The sequence below is a fragment of the Equus quagga genome, chromosome 6, assembly GCF_021613505.1.
Source record: "Equus quagga isolate Etosha38 chromosome 6, UCLA_HA_Equagga_1.0, whole genome shotgun sequence".
In the NCBI taxonomy this organism is placed as follows: domain Eukaryota; kingdom Metazoa; phylum Chordata; class Mammalia; order Perissodactyla; family Equidae; genus Equus; species Equus quagga.
In genome coordinates this window covers 4902302-4919098 of record NC_060272.1, presented here as the reverse complement: position 1 = coordinate 4919098, position 16797 = coordinate 4902302, and the positions used below count along the sequence as shown (strand labels likewise).

At 46.6% G+C, this 16797-nt stretch overlaps 1 protein-coding gene across 1 annotated transcript in view; it reads right to left on the bottom strand.

Moving 5' to 3' along the window:
- Nucleotides 1–16797, bottom strand: part of COL4A1 (collagen type IV alpha 1 chain) — a 146911-nt gene that overhangs the window by 24742 nt on the left and 105372 nt on the right. Inside the window, exons 22-31 of the mRNA XM_046664031.1 lie at nt 15318–15413; nt 13201–13284; nt 12573–12643; nt 7856–8047; nt 7132–7300; nt 4366–4458; nt 4173–4277; nt 2319–2416; nt 777–927; nt 430–543 (exon numbers count right to left, since the gene is read on the bottom strand). Of these exons, the coding sequence (XP_046519987.1) occupies nt 430–543; nt 777–927; nt 2319–2416; nt 4173–4277; nt 4366–4458; nt 7132–7300; nt 7856–8047; nt 12573–12643; nt 13201–13284; nt 15318–15413 (1173 nt within the window). The remainder of the gene's footprint in view (nt 1–429; nt 544–776; nt 928–2318; nt 2417–4172; nt 4278–4365; nt 4459–7131; nt 7301–7855; nt 8048–12572; nt 12644–13200; nt 13285–15317; nt 15414–16797) is intronic.

The following is a 16797-nucleotide window of genomic DNA, read 5'->3' as shown; positions in this document are numbered from 1 at the left end:
TGCAACTGTGTGTCACCGACTGTCTGGCCCTGCTCCACCATCCCACCCTCGTTCTAGGATTATTCTTAAAGGGAAAGGGAGCTTCCAGACATGGACTTGGTTAGCTTGGTTACCACAGCTTATTAACCCTCCTATGGAAAGGTAAGAGAGACACCAATCGTTGAGAATTAAATGAACAAGTTATTGCATATACAATAAAGGGGGGCTGTCTCTCTGGCAAGTGAAGCAAGCTCAGCGGGAGGAAAAGAAAGACACCTGCGACTCTATGTTTAAGCAAACAGTAGAACCTATTTCCCCAAAACAGAATTTATTTTTTCCCCTTTAATTCACAGATGCTAATCTCCCCGTCATGGAGACACCAGCATCAGCTCCGATCTCATCACGAGTGCGATTTAGAGAAGGGATAATTCTGGAAGAATGCTGCATCACCTGATGACCCTGGTGGTCCTTGTCCTCCAGGGGGACCCATCACTCCAGGGGGGCCTATTCCGGGAACTCCTGGAGCTCCTTTGGGACCTTGTAATCCAGGAGGTCCTGGGTCACCTGGATGGGGAGGAAACCGTGAATAAACCACACAGGGACCACAGCATGCTTCACAGCGTACACTGCCCACTCACACAGTAAGCCACAACAACCAAAAACCATAAGCTCTAGCCTTCTAGGATTTTCCTCATTCATTCAACAAACTTTAACTGAGAACCTAACAAGTGCTCTGGGAACACAAAATAAACAGACCTAGCTCATGCCACAGTCCAGATTCAGCCGTAAGAAGTTACCTCTGATTCCCTGAAGGCCTGGGGGGCCGACAGCTCCATGCTCTCCGGGAATGCCTGGTCCCCCGATGCTTCCCTTCTCCCCAGGAGTGCCAGGAATGCCGGGAAGACCTGGCGATCCTTTGAGTCCTGGCAGACCTATACCAGGCTCTCCCTGGAAGTCCGCAAAGCACAGAGAAGCCATGTTTTTAATCAAGCCGAGAGCACAAGTGCACACTGTAACTGATAACTGCCGACGCATTTAATAACAATAAAATCCATCCAACCCTCCAGTTTGCGAAGCTTCCTCACACCTATTATTACCGCTCAGTCTCACTACAAGCTGCAACATAGGGGATTTTTATTATTTTCACTTTACAAAGGAGGAAAATCAAGACTCCCCCTCGTTGAACAGCTCGTGCACAGTCACAGAGGCAGGATGTCCCCGGGTCTCCCGGCCCCTCGGCTCTGCGGCCCCCGGTCTGGGAAGAGCTGACTCTAAATAATGGACAAAACGCCACATGCGACTTGTGACCAGCTAACATGCCTTCTTAAGAGGTGGAAAGTTCCAGGACTGGAACAGGACACCATTTGTTTGGTTTTTTGTTTAAATGAAGGCTTTCGTGTCAAATTAAACATTTAAAACTGTTTCATGATCAAAGGGCTTTGACAAACACAGATGACTAGAAGTAAAAGAAGCATTTTGAGGGCCTGAGGGTACATTCAAAACAGCCCCAGTTGAGGCACAGCTGTGGGCCGTGGGGAGCAACAGGCGGACGTTAGGTCACCCGACCCCCTGGGAGGGAACAGGCCAACCCGGTTCTGTCCTTGGCAAGGCGTATCTATTGCCCTTGGCCCCTTCTTCCATTTAGGACCCACACCCTCTGGCAATTTCCCTTCCCTTCTTTATAATAAGGAGAGGATCTAACCAACGCTCACCTACACTTGCTGAGTGAAATTTCAAGTATTAGCAAGTGGCAGGGGAATATGTGAGGGCAAGGTGGGTCCTACAGTCACACTAGCCCAGGGGTCCCCAACCAGAGCCATTTTGCCCCCTGGGGTGACATTTGGTAACGTCCACGGATATTTCTGGTTGTCACAACTGGTGGTGGGTATAGGGGGCTCCTCTGATATCTGTGGATAGAGGTCAAAGATCCAACAATGTTTGGGGCAGCCCTCACCACAACGCATTCCTCAACCAGAATGTCAATGATGCTGAGGCTGAGAAACCCACACGGGACCCTCCCGGGTGGCTATGACATATTTTAGGACAGTGACTTTCAAATGGCTTTCTTTTGCCACCACAATAAGACACACATTGTATACTGAGATCCAGTAGACAGAGGCAAAAGCATCCTCATAAAGCTGGAACAAATGATTCTCCCCAAAACATTCACCACCACGTGCTACAAACTCTGGTATTTTCTATTCTACGCTATTTCATCAAAAAAAAAAAAAAAACTATGCTCGTCCAGCAAATCCTGTGAGATTAATAACCCACATTTTATGTGTCCAATTAATAACAAGGATAGGGCAACAGCAATCCAGAGAATGCTCAGTACCCACCTTTTGGCCCGGCACACCTGGAGAGCCAGGTAGGCCACTAAATCCTTGGCGACCCGGATTCCCAGGAGGTCCCACATCTCCAGGTAAGCCATCAACACCTGTTTTGAAGAACGAAAAAAATCATTAACATAACGATGCTATTCCCCACTTTCTTCACTTCTTTTGTACTTGCCCAAATGGACTGAACTGATCTGAGAGGGCCGCAGCACGGAAGCCCTATCGAGGCAGGTCTAAGAGGCAGGATGAGACCAACCTGGTGTGGAGGTGCCACCAGGGCCAGCGGGGCAGCTCGGGCAGCACGGGCAGCGCCTGCAGCCCCTTCTTCTTTCTCCCTCCACCTGTCCCCCTCCCTTCCTCTTCTTCTACTCCCTTTGACCTCTTCTGTCCTGCCCCACTCTCCCGAAACAAAACAAACACACACACCTTGGCATTTGCAGACTAACAATAGCCCTTTGACTCTTGCTATGCAAGTGCGGCCACGTGGGGAGCATCACCATCACCTGGTCAGAAACCCAGCCCAGATCTATGGAGGCAGACCCCCCTTTATCAAGACCCCTCGTGGTTCGTGGACACAGTAAAGTTTGAGAAGCGCCGCGTTAGACCACTGGTTCTCAAACGTGGCTGCTCCACATTGGAGGCAGGTGGGGACATTTAAGGACCGGCAGGGTCCCAACCTCAGAGGCTCTGATGGGCTTTCTGACAGCTGGCCACGTGACAGCAAAGTCTGAGAGCCGTTGGTTTTCAATCTTCCCAGGGGCCTGACAGGGCGGACCTGATGGCCCACCAGTGCCCACATCTCCAAGCAGGTTCCTGCAATGTGGGCAAAGGACCTCTAACTAAGGAGACCTTTCTCAGCTAAATTCTACCAGTCACGATGGCAACGATCCAGTTCTCACAGGGACTACAGTGCTTCATGAACACGCAGAAGGCTGTAGCATCGTTCCCTGTGAGCCTGGAGGGGCACCCAGGGCATGCTGCCCTTTAAGACAGAAATGGCCACGTGCAAGGGTAGGTATTATGTGGCTCCTGGAGGAAACAGCCTGCTGTCTCCTGTCCCCCACACGTGAAGGCCTGTAACCATGAGAGGAGCGTGACACGGGGCCTCCAAACAAGCGGTCAGGAGACTGGAGAAGTCTTAGCTAAGTTTGGCCAGAAGGCCGGTAAAACTGGGGTCAGGATGCTGGCCAAACGGCAGAGACATGCCCCTTGTGGCTCTCAGTGCCTTCTCAGTCCTGGACCGACGTCCATATGGCAAGTCTACACATTAAGCTCTACCTGAAAGACTGGTAAACCTAAAAAAAGCTACAAAAAGGAAATTCCTCCTGACCTCCTTACAACTTTCAGAAATAAGCACTGGTTCTAAAACATCAGCACCCCACGGGGATTCCAGCCCCGTAGTGTGGGGGCTTTTTCCCCCAAGAGCAGAGCCCCTCCTCCTATTCCCCTGCAGCCACCCTCTGACTTGCAAACCCAGCATGGCGTGGGTCCCGGTGGGCTCTATGAGAGGGAGCCCCTTCAAGGGAGGGTCTTAAGCAAACGCAGCATCTGCCAGCTCCCTGGGCAGCTTCTGGGTCCTCATGTCCCAACTCCTTCCCACCCAAACCACTCTACAGGGAGGCGCTGTTTCTCCTGTCACCTTGGGGACTGAAATTGCTGTCCCCCACTGTGCAGATTCTGGGGCAAGCCCCCACTAATTGCACGGTCACTAAGTCATAGAGCGTGGTTACGTCCATTGCCTCTTTTTCTCACAATTCACATGAGGATGAATGAAGAGACCACGACCTTTGCTGCTGACCAGCCAGGCCGGCCAGAGCAACGGCCCAACTCATGTTTGGGCTCATCTTGCCAGTTTACCTTTGGGGCCAGGAGGCCCTGGAAACCCAATCCCGGGCTGGCCAACAGCACCCTTCTCTCCCGGGAGGCCCGGCCTTCCTGGGGTTCCAGGAAAACCTCGGTCACCTGTTGTAAGAAAGACCAGTGGTCAATATGAGAAAAACATGAGCATGTTCCCATTATATCTCCAGGTGAACTAGAACCCTCAACGTACCTTGGGGGCCTTGGAAACCTGGGGACCCCGGAAGTCCTTCTGCTCCAGGAGGACCAGGTAAGGGCACGACTTTTCCTGCTTCACCCTTGGGACCTGGGAAAAGAGCAAGGACATCGTGTGTGAGCCACCGCATCAGGTCCTCTGAGTCCACCTTGTACACCTGGAGAGAAGCCTCTGTCTGCAGGCTTCCATTTCTTCCCTCTACTTTTCCAGAATCTTCCACAGAGTGATCCTCCTCTCCCCAAAATTTATCTCCAAAACAACCTAGATGTTTGTTTAACACAAGAATTCCTGAAGAGTCCAAAATAAAAGTCACAAAAAGCTGAAAAATCTATAATAACAAAATGGGGGACGGCCCTAGGTAATTTCTTAATTAGCCTATCTCAAAAAGTTAAAACACTTGTACTGTTCTCTCTCAATTTCTCAGATAGTACTAATTCTGAGTTGCTTTGAGGCCAACCTAAATTATTTTCATCAGTGGTAAATTATCTTCAGGGTATGCTAAGTGCATGACTGTGCATTATCCCTAACGGTGGGGCTGGGTAGTTTGGTGGCATCTGGAGCAGCACAGGAAAACCACCACTTCTGTCTCTGCCCCAGGGGGTGCAGGCCCAGCTCCCTGGTGTTCATGCCTACGAGATCCACTGGGTGTCAGGAGTTAGCTGTTAAGAAAGCACCAAAGGGCTCACTCCAAGAATGTGTGCACTGACTCTTCACATATCTTAAAAGGTTTCAAGTTGCGCAGGGCCTCCCAACGACAGTCAACACACTCTTTAGCGATAGACTGTGGGAAAAGCCAAGCAACTGACCCCAGCACATATTTGCTATTAGTTCCACCTCTGAGAATGAGGCTTTTATGATCACCAGAGTAAACACAGCTCTGGCATATCAAAGAAGGTTGGGTTTCTAATCCAAAAGCCAATTGGGTCTGGTTGGCCAAGGAACTCTACGGAATGTGGATCAACAGTGCTGTCAACACCCTCTTCAGGAACCTTCTTCTCTGTCCTGCCAGGATGTATCTGTATGTGCCCCAACTGGCCAAGAAGAAAATCTGATTCCTTTTCACAGCTTTACAAATTTTCAGATTCCACAAACACAAAGAACGCTTGTTATGTTGATTTTGGAATCAGGAGCTATGGGGCAAGTGATCAGCGGTCCCTTTTCCAAGACTGGGGGTCTTTCTAAGTCCAACCCAGTATTTCCCTGTCTCCAAAGGAGCCATAAAAGAGACATTTCTGGGATCCCTGCTAAGCAAAGAAGAATTATCAATGGGGTCATAACTTGGTGCTAAGTAACCAATAATTATACAAACGATGAGAATGACATTAACAGTTACATTAGGACGCTATTCTTGGACTTCCATCAAAGACTGGCTAACATTTCCTCTTTAAAGTGCTTATGAACTTTACACTATGTCTTGATAAAGAAATAATAGTGCCCAATGGGTACAGGGACTGATAAAACTCAAGCTAGATACATGGCAAGTGACAGAATCGGTAACTTAGTGAGTAAGAAGGTCACAGCGTAATTACTCTACATAGTTCCTGTTGGATATTTTGATTGTCCAGCTACTTAGTGATTACATTTTTCAAGGTTTACTAGTCACACAGTTTTAATCACCCAAAGTCCTTTCATCATTTTTACAACTTTTAAAACATTTCTTAGTAAAGAACCCTTCCTTTCCTCCTCTACGCCCAAGCCATTCTTAGCCTCTACTCTTCTCATTCCAGTATTTTCTAGAGAGCAATATGAGGGTTCATTTCTACCCTGAATCATGTTCAAGTAAGAAATTACTGAGAGCCTACTGTGTGCAAGGCCTGGGGCTACCCCTTTTTCACTCTTGTCCTTGATAATAAGCAAGCTGTGAGGATGCAGCAGAGAATGTCTGTGGGAACCCTCATGCAGTCCTTTCTCCACGTTCTCTGCCAAACCCTGGGCAGTCAGTGAGCTCCAGGAGGGCAGGGCGCCTGTCTTGTTTATCACCCTCTGGTCACCACTAAGCACAGCAGTCCCAATAGAATCACATAAAATCACATAAAATCACGGAATCACATAAAAAAGTCAGCAAATGATTGAAACCAACATGGAATTAAATAGTAATAATGAAGTTGAAACTGATATAGAATTAGTCAATTGTTGTTACATGCCATCAAGTCAACTCCAATTCCTGGCAACTCTATGAATGAGTGACGTCCACAATATCCTGTCCTCAGCAGCCCCACTCAGCTCCTGTAGACTCAGGCCTATGGCCTCCTTTATGGAGCCAATCCATCTCATTCTTGGTCTTCCTCTTTTCCTGCTGCCTTCTACCCTTTCCAAAGAATCCTTTCCAAAGGATCCTGCCTTCTCATGATGTGCCCAAAGGAATTAATCAACAGGCATGGGCATATCAGGGGAGAGGTGGAGACCACATTGCTGAGGATATACAGAAGCCAAAATGGTCTGCACATCGGAGAAACACAGAAAATATGCAGGCGAAGAGGGAAAAAAGGGCTTATGTTGGTAGCACTTCCAGATGAAAGGCTGAATTTAGCTGCCATATACTATATACTTATTATAAGGAAAATCATCTATAAACTCAAATTCTTTTTAGCCAGATCCTACACAATACCCAGCCCATCTCGTATATAAACAAACGGAGGTACAGAGAGGCCAAAGAGGGACTTGCCCAGGTCATGCCCCTCTGCCTGGAAGAACTGGAACCACACCCATGTCCCCACATCGCTGAGCCCAGGCTCTCGTGCACCTGGGGTCCTCAGGCCTCACCTGGCAGGCCGGGGGATCCAGGGCTTCCCGGAAAGCCCGCTTGTCCTTTGTCACCAATGGGGCCAATAGGGCCAAACCCTGGAGGCCCAGGAGGGCCAATGTCACCACGACTGCCGGGAAATCCAACGCCTCCAGGGGGGCCACGTTCTCCTTTTAATCCTACTGAACCCTGAAGCGAAAAGAGAAAAGGAAATGTTATCAGCAGACATACCAACACTCCCGTCCATGTCACATTTTTCCACCATCTGTAGTAAATAAGTACCAGAGTTTAACGGCTGATGCTATTTATTTACCTCAACCCTTCCACAAAGGTCAACCTCTAGTTAATAAATGAAACCAGCATTCTCTTCCATAATCTGAGCAATCACCCTCCCTCCCTCACCCTGCATACGGAGACACTTCAAAGAGTAAGGTATTTATGTCTGGAATCTTCTTTTAAATGATGACCTGAATGCCACTAACTTTAAATTTCACCTCCCAGCGGACATCTGGAAGTCTTTTCAGTTCCCCCAGAAGACACTGATCTGTTATCATCTAATTATTCAAATCAACACCATCAACACCAGTATTTATAGACTGAAGTTTTCTTATGAACCATGAAACATGTTCATTTATGACAATCACCATTCGAGTGAAAATACGTTAATAATATAAATTATTCATGTCTTCATTCTTCACACATCCATTCATAAAGAGCACGTTCAAACTCTGGAAAAACACATACCGGAGAGCCTTTGGGGCCGGGCAGACCCGGATGGCCATCTCTTCCGGGAGATCCTGCTCTGCCTGGCATACCGGGTTGTCCTGGAAAACCTGGGTCTCCTTTGTCACCTTTGAGTCGAATGTCAAAGTAAATCTCACCAGGCTCTCCCTTGGCTCCTGGCTGGCCCATCAGCCCGGGTGCACCTTGTGGGCCCTACAAGAACAAAGCCTTATGACACCACTGAAGACATCCATCCACAGAAGGAACCAGCATGACTGGTTATACAGTCAACAACAAAATCAAAAAAGCCACCTCCCTGAAAAATGGTAATGTGTTTCGATCTCCTCATTCACTTTCTAGGAGCAAGCCAATAGCTCTGCAACAAAACCCTGTTATGACCTCACTTCTTGTGTTTCTCTTAAAAACACTTTAAACACATCTTCATTGGGTATTCCAAACACAGGCTGGCATACGGCCGAGGGAGTGACTGTGGCACTGGGCACCCAGCTCATAGACTGTCCCTAGGTAACTTTTTTGATCCTTACAATCATTAAACGTTCACAAGAACATTTTAGCAACTGTTGGAAGGTGCTGAACCTGTGACCTCATGGGCCTAGGAACTAGAGAAATGGCTCTGGGTGCAGATGGTGGGTGAAGTGTCAATGAGGCTGGGAACAGCCAGGTTTTCTCTAAGTCTGGTCATTACTGAAATTGCACATGTTTCCATTCATGCTCACACCCCAAATTCCAGAAAAGATAAGGATTTCCAAGGCACCAGGGAGAGAGCAACTCTGGAAGAACTGGAGAGAGGAAGTGAGCATTGGGTCAGCTCTAGAATTGTTATTTTGAGTAGTTGGCCGACTAGATTTGACTTTCCCAAGAGACACACTCTAAAACATTTTTCTGTTCCCAGAAAGTTGTATCTTCAAGGAATGCCCGTATCCACAGATAGTTTCTCCTCCAGCCACTCTGAGAGTTGGGGTTCACAAGGAAAACAGCAAAGGTTTCAAAGAATTGTCTCAATTACTTGTTCTCTCAGGCCTGAGAAAGCAATCTCTTCAGCCTCCCTGCTGACTTGGAGGAATTTAAGCTCTCGGACAATTCATTTAATTTGAATCTCTTCTCATAAACCCCTCAAGCAGCTCTTGGATATCCGTGACTCACAGGCATACACACACCTCCATGTGTATGTGAGATGCATACTTCTCAAAGGAAGGAGTTGGAAGACAAGGGACAGGTCACAATGCATACAATCTTTAGATGTAAGAAATAGCTACATTCATCACCTGCCGACTCTGTCTCAACCCCCAGTAGATCACTCTGAATCTTACCCCAGCTCTGGAGAGAAATCACTCAAAGCACCGCTTAGCTGATGAGGGAGCTAGTACTCCGAGCTAATACTCGGTGATATATCCAAGATGATGCAGCCAGACAGTGCTTACTCCTGGCTGCAAAGCCTGCACTTTGTTCTCACAACACATGAAAGCTAAAGATTAGGTGTTATCTGCGAAAAGCTGCCTATCACACAAATGTCAAGATGAGGCTCACAGTGGTGCAGACGTCTGCTCGAAGTCAAACAAACGGCAAATTCGGGACTAATCCCAATGGGCTGACTTATGCTCCTGCCCATATTGCTTCCTGAAACGTGACACTACGCTGCCTAGGGAAGTGGCACAGCTGCTCTTTCTGCGCCCAAGAAGGCACGGCTACACCTTCTCAGATGCACAACCAAAGCTATCCACTGCACTTCCAGGAGCCTGGAGAGGCAGCACCAAGTCTGCACTGCCCAACGCTATTTAAAAATGTAAATTAAATCACATTAAAACTTCATCTCCTTGGTCACACTAGCCACACTTTGAGGACTCAATAACCACCACTGGCCAGTGGCTACCAAATTGGACAGCACAGACATAGGACCTTTCTATCACAGCAGAAAGTTCTCCTGGACGATACAGCTGGTCAGAGCTGGAGGTGCCCCTGATAACAGAGGACACTTCACTTAGATCTACTCCGGAAAGGCAGAAGATGCCCACTCTATTTGCTCTAGTCCCTAGAACGGCAACACATTATTTTCACCAGCCACCTGCCAGAAAGTTTAGCAGAGTGTCATGGAAAATTCATTACTTCGTTGAAAGGTGTTGTGGTATTTTGTAGTTTTTTCTCTCACGTTAATATTAGCTCCCATGCATCCTTAAATCCCAGCTAAACTCAGACGCCTCCAGAAGCCTCTCCTGATGGGTACGGGCTGCCTTCTCCCGTGTCTCCACAGGACAGTGTATGGTCCTCATTAGAGAATCTGCTTTGCTTTACTGGGAACATTTGCTCACACATCTGTCTCTCCACTCATCTTCAGGGCTTTAGGGGCAGGACCAAGGCTCTCTGACTTTGTGTCCTGAACGTCTGCAACCAAGGAGACGCTGTGGGAAGTGTATGCTGAACTGGCAATATTCACCAACAAAAAATAAGCACCAACATAAGAAATTTTAACCAATGTATATTTTTCTCAACTTGGAAGCATCATTACCTTATCTTATAGTGATTATTCACAACCTAGAAATATAAAGTTTTCCAATACCATGAGCATAGGGTGAGAGAATATAATTCTTTATTTTAATAATGATGACCTTGTCAGCTATCATTCTATTTAAGGGAGAAATCTAGATTTTTTTTGAAAAGTGACATTTATGACCCTAGGACCTCTCATGCAGTTTCTTTGCCACAGAACTTCTTAATTCTAGGCAGTTCTAAGGTCCTTTGATCCACATCCCTTAAGATAAACATTGGGGAATCAAATACTGCCTTGAACATTTAGCACTGGCTACATAAATCAGAGAAGATTCAACAACTACGTCCTCTGCTTCTGAAAGGGGGGCCTCGGTGGGAACTGTCAGGAGGAGCTCGTTTCAATTATCCCTTCCAATGACCAGGAAACCTGCTCGGGTCAATTTCGGCTTCATCATCTCAGTTAGGAGCCAACCTCTTTTGATCTGTCCTCCTTTCCCAAAATCAAACACTTGGCTTTCAGAAGGATGTGTCACAGAAATGCCTTCTAAATCAAACAAAAAAGGAGAGCATTTCATCACTTTTTCATTTTAATCTACTTTCCAATATGTCCCATAGGTTCTTGGGTACCTCTTTTAGCCTCTAACCAAATTCAAAATAAGAGGACCACATTTTTGAGCTAGTTAAACCACGGAGCTACGAGATAGCTTCAAATAAAAGGAAAATTACTCTCTTCTCAAATTATTTAAGCAAAAAACAATTTTTAGAAACTTTTCCCATCTAAAGAAAGAAAGTAGCCCCAGATGGACAAGGCATGGGGATTAGAATTTTTGTTGTATGTTTTATTTTCTTCTTTATCATGATTTCTCCTCAACCATCCTTCTCTCTCACCTCCTTCCTCTTTTCCCATTTTTATTAGATTTCGGGCTTGGGGGGCGGGTGTCTGGACTGGGTTTCAGGCAGAGCTAAGGCAGGACAGAATCCAGGAAGGCCAAGTAGATAAAGCCCACATCCAGACGTCAAAGCATCCTTTTCTGCTGTCTTCAAAGTTCTTCCGTCTTTGATCCCCACCACAGTCAGGGTTCCCAGCTATGTGAACTTCTAAATTATTTAGAAATATTCTAAACAATCGTAACTTCTAACTTAGCTCCCCGGGCACCAGGGAGGTTCTGGAAAGCAGAAGCCCAAGATCTAACTTCAAAAGGAGAAAATTATTGCTGAATTCCAGCTGTTTCATTTCTATTTCAACTCACTTTTGCCCTGACCCGCCTTTATAGAACCTTCCAGAAATATTTTTTAAAATTACAAATGTTAAAGAGCTACATGAAAAAAGAACAACGCTCAAGACTTGACTTTCAATTTGTGACAAAAGAGAGAAGAAAAAAGAAAAAAAGGAATGAAAGGAATTGTAGAAACAGGTTGGTGTTAGAGAGCTTAGAAGAACAAAGGAAATACGAGGAAGACAGTGCCCTAAGGTTTAAAGGCTGTAGAAACAGAGCTGGTTATTTGCACTAAAATAATGTCCTTCCATATTGCACATTATTACTCCTCTCTTCTATTCAATGCCTTCTTTAAAAACACAGTAGGAAAGCTAAGAAGATGGTATTGTGCTTAACTGGAAGGTTTCAAGTCTATGTGATCAAAATATTTCATTTATAGATTTGAAAAGGCATCATTACAACAGACGTTGGTGATGGAAATTTTCAAAATATATATCTGCAAGAAGAAGAAGAAAAAAGATTTCAACTTTTTAGAAGGAAACAGGTCTGTTTTCCTCCATCTCTCCATGGAAGCTATCGGCGCAGAACTTATTCACTAACAAGTTTTTGGATTATTGGTGTGATGAGCAATGACCACTCAGACAAAGGACTCAGCACAGCAGTGGAGCTTCTGAGAGGTGACTCTTGGTGGCACCATTTGTTTCAAGAACTCCCAGAGATCCTGAGGGAAGGTGCCACACCACCATTCAGCTGCACCTGGACACAGGCAAGGGGCAGCTGAATGCTGACCACGTGGCAAGAAAGGCAGCTGAGACGTAGGTTCTGGATCACCAGTCCTGCTCATTCTCAGGTGAATCCGAGAGCAGGGACACAAGGGGGACTGCTCAACAAAGAGACACTTTACCAGCTCACAAATAAGGCAGAAGTTGTATGTGCAAATGCAAAAATACACAGCTTTGTTACTTTGCTTGGTGATAACTTCTGATGCATATACAAACCCAGACATGCTTACTTACAGGCAATCCTTCAAGACCATCCCTGCCAGGTAAGCCTCTGTCGCCCTTGGCCCCTGGCTGTCCTGGGAAACCTTTCATGAAAGACGGGGAAAATTGCAGAACATTGTTGATAAGACACTTCCTAATAACTCGAAACCTTTTTATTTTTTTCAAGATTCAAAAGTGCAATCTTTTCTCACGATTTATACAAAGTGGATGATGTTTAAAGAATTTCAAGAGAGTAATAATGCAAATGTCCAAGGTTTGCTCAGAAAGGGAAAAGGGACCCCAAATGCACACAAGTGACACAGAAGCAGGGCGCCTACAGGGACCCCATCCGCACACCCAGGGACGACTTTACCAACACATTCTGCTAACTTCTTTTGAGATAACGAAATCTGTGGAACAGAGTGAACCATACGTTGCTATCCTTTTACTAGGAAATCTTTATGACAATGAATTTATAGGCCATTTGATAATTTCCAACAAACTGGACAAATCCTACAAGTGTGGCTTAACATTCTCAATATTAGGTTCTAGTTTTTAAGGCAGAAAATTAGGTCTCTCATGGAGTAAGACATTACACTGTGAAGGTTCTAACCCCTTGAAGCAAATTCTGACCTGACCCCTTTCACAACGGGGTTCTTACCTATTTCCCCAGGGGGTCCCTGGGGCCCGGGGGGGCCACGAAGTCCTGTTGAGTCACAGATGAGGCAACTCTCTCCTTTTTGACCTAAAAAAAGGAAACATAGGGTTATTTGTAAGTAACATATGAACAGCAAAGCAACAGCATAAAAAAGGCAAAGAAGGTTGTGGTTAATGGTGTTGTAGTCAAATGTGAGATAGCTCAATTCTCTAACACCTGCTCCAGACATCACTGTCTGCTAAGCCACTGTGTGTCCCCGTCTGGGTACCCCCTCTACCCTCCACACACCTCGCAGGGAGCCACAAGGCACTTTCTGCAGAAGGACGGGGCTGCCCCACTAGAAAGTGACCCAGAACTCAATCTTGCCATCAACCTGAAAAGATCTGACCGGTACAAGTTTGTTTCTAACTCTAAAACTTCCCTTCCTTTTTCTCTTTGATTTAGCATTTGTTAGCAAACTTCACATACAGCTCCTGGACTAAACCCATGTTACGGGCTGATAGATGATCCCTGGACATAAGAAGCCACGAAAGCAAGAACAAACATCTGACCTGACACCAAGGAGGAGGAGGAGAGAGACCGTACCACAGAAAAATGCCTTTCTTTGGAAATTCTAACACCTTATGTCTTGATTTTCAAACGAAGCTAAAAGTGTGCATGGTGTCTTAGATATATCTGTGTCCTAAACCTTAAAATGTCTAGGTTTATAAGCACAAATGAGGCCTAGCACAGAGTAGAGTGCACGTGGGGAGCCGTGCGGGAAGCCAGACAGGCTGGTCCACATCAGCTTTGCCCCCATCCTGACTGGCGTCCCCAGGCCCAGGCACTGCCATTGCAGCCTCATCCCAGCAGGCCCCATGGTCAGGAAGGGAAACAGGACCAACGCAGGCAGCCTGCGTCCCTGAAGTGTGGGCCAGGCACACCGCTTCATTCTGCGTTCTTCCCGGGGGCAGAACAGGGGCCCACCAGTGGGAGAGATACAGTGCAAGTCAGCCAACAAGCCAGCTAAGTTCTGGGTGCCCTTGGATGCTGTGGCTGTCTCTGCTCACAAGGCTAGAAGTGAGCGGGGAGACACCAATGCTGCCATCTGGGCAGGCTGACAGCTCTGCAGCGGGAGATGAAGACACAGGAAGAAAGAGGCTTCTCCTAGGATTTGGGGGATGAATAAACAAGACCTCAGTACAAAGAACCTGCTGACCACAGACTCTCATGACACGGAACAGCTCACGTCAGAAAGTACTAAGCATCTGGTGACCAGAGATTCCTTAAAAAAACGCTGATTGGTGACACCCCCGCCATGACTTCCAGGACCACTTCCATCCGAGTTGTGCAACCTCTGTGGCTGTCAGCATTCTAAGATACTAGCTGAAACTGTATGCCAGGAGGCATCTGTGTGGTAGACTTCTGAAGAGTAAAACTTCTTAGCAATCCAAAGCCAGAAACAGTGCACAGTGGGGTTGATTTCAGAGAGCGGCTGCCTATTTGTTCTACTCTCTGGGTATTAAGAGACATAAATATTGGAATATCCCGTGTTTATTACAGTCTAAGACACGCCTGTTCACGCAGTGATAATCCACTCTGGTTCCAAGCTTGTAAAGGGATTACAAGGTGTCCTGTGTTTGTGTTACAGCAAACGTGAAAAGACGAAAGGGGGAACTGAGCGCCAAGGGTGGGCTCAGCTGACCCAGCAGCAGATCTGCACTCCGGTTATGGGAACGCGGCTTGGAGCAGCGGCAAGTGTTCTCTGTACGCATTTGTGATGGGGCTTAAAGGAAAGACGTGCGTTCTTAGAGAACAGGACTCTCAAACTTTGAAATGGAAGGTTGAGATAAGATATCACTCTCCGAGTTTAATCTGCGGGCTATGGAGAGGGTAAAGAGCTGCAACTCTGACTCTAGGGCCAGGCTCCCCTCTGCCTCCCAGGGGACAGCTCTCCCTCAAACGCCCTCCAACAGGACAATCTCAGCAGAGCTGCAGGAAGACACGTCCTAGGAAGGGACTTTGAGGGGAGCTGCAGGCAAAGGAAGAACACGCCCACGCCCACCCAAAGCCAGAGGAGTGTAGAGATATACCGTAACCTAAGCACAATCATCATTTTTAAAAAAATTAAAATCTCTTACCTTTTTCTCCGACTTCCCCGGTCAATCCCGGCTGCCCCGGAATTCCAGGAGGACCCTGATCCCCGGGTGGTCCAGGCTGGCACTCCACAATTCCATCTGAAATGGATTTTTAAAAGTTACAGGATCACTCCCACCAAACTGAAGCTGGGTATTTTCCCCCTCTCTTAATTCAACCTCTATTATAAAACCAAACTACTTTGAGGCTATTTGGTAAGTATCAGAAATCTAGCTTTAGTTTGCTTCAACAGTACTAGTATATTAATTTGGAAACCCTGACTAGCACACAGAGCTGTCACAAGCCCTCACTGCTAAAATTTCTGTTTTATAATCCGAAAGCACATTTCAGTTCATTAGCCCCATCCTGTACCTATTTCATTTTTATCTTACAAGGTACACACCACCATCCTTATTTTACAGATTAAGAAATTGAGGCTCAGAAAAAAGTGGTTTGTCCACGGCTACACATCTGTGAAGTCAAAGGTGAGACGTGAACAACTTTATTCCTTTTCTTTCCCTAAGCAAATTTACAGCAAAGTCATCATCATTTTAGAGACACAGACTGTTCCAGGGGGAAATGCCTCTAATTGTCTGTTCCTATTCATTTCTGAGCACCATTTATGTGAAGAAGCATGAAAATGAATTGCAGTAAAGCAAACACCATCTGTTGTGGGTTCTATTAAAAACAAAGTATTGTTTTTATAGTTCGGATACACAATGGTGATGGAGTTTATATTTCCTTTTCCACTATCTTTGGGAAAAAATGACAGAGTGAACAATTAGCATATGGGTTCTGCCGGGCATTCCATGACAACTATAGTTAAACATGCGTGAGCTACAGCTCGTGCCCCCAACTCCCTCCACCATCTTCTCACTGGGACATAGAGAGGCTGAGCCCCACGTTCTGCTGTGGGCCCCCTGGCGAGGATGCATTGGCCAGGGTCCACCTCTCCGGCTCCCTCACCAGCTGTCTCTCCTTTTCACGAGGTTTCAAAAAGGTGAACCAGAAGGCCTAAAAAAGGGCCCAAACCTCCCTCTTTTGTGACTTTGTTTACAGCTCAGAGGAAAGTTGGTTTCAAGCGTGTGGGAATTGAAGTTGGAGCGAGAAAGTGTTCCTGCTGTGTTTTGTTTTTTCTTTTGCAGAGAAAGATTCTCGCTGAGCTGACATCTGCTGCCAGTCTTCCTCTCTCTCTCTGTTTTTCTCCCCAAAGCCCCCGTGCACGGTTGGATATTCTAGTTGTAAGTCCCTCCAGTTCTGTGTGAGCCACCACCACAGCATGGCTACTGACAGACGGCTGGTGTGGTTCCACGAGTGGGAATCGAGCCCGGGCTGCCAAAGTGGAGCACGCTGAACGTTAACCACTAGGCAATCAGGGCTGGCTCCCTGCTTTGTTTCTGGTTTGTGTGTTGCTTCTTTTTCCCCAGGAGCTTCTCACAGGTCGGTAAGGAGGCTGAGGTGGGGGGAACCCAGTCACAGGCCCAC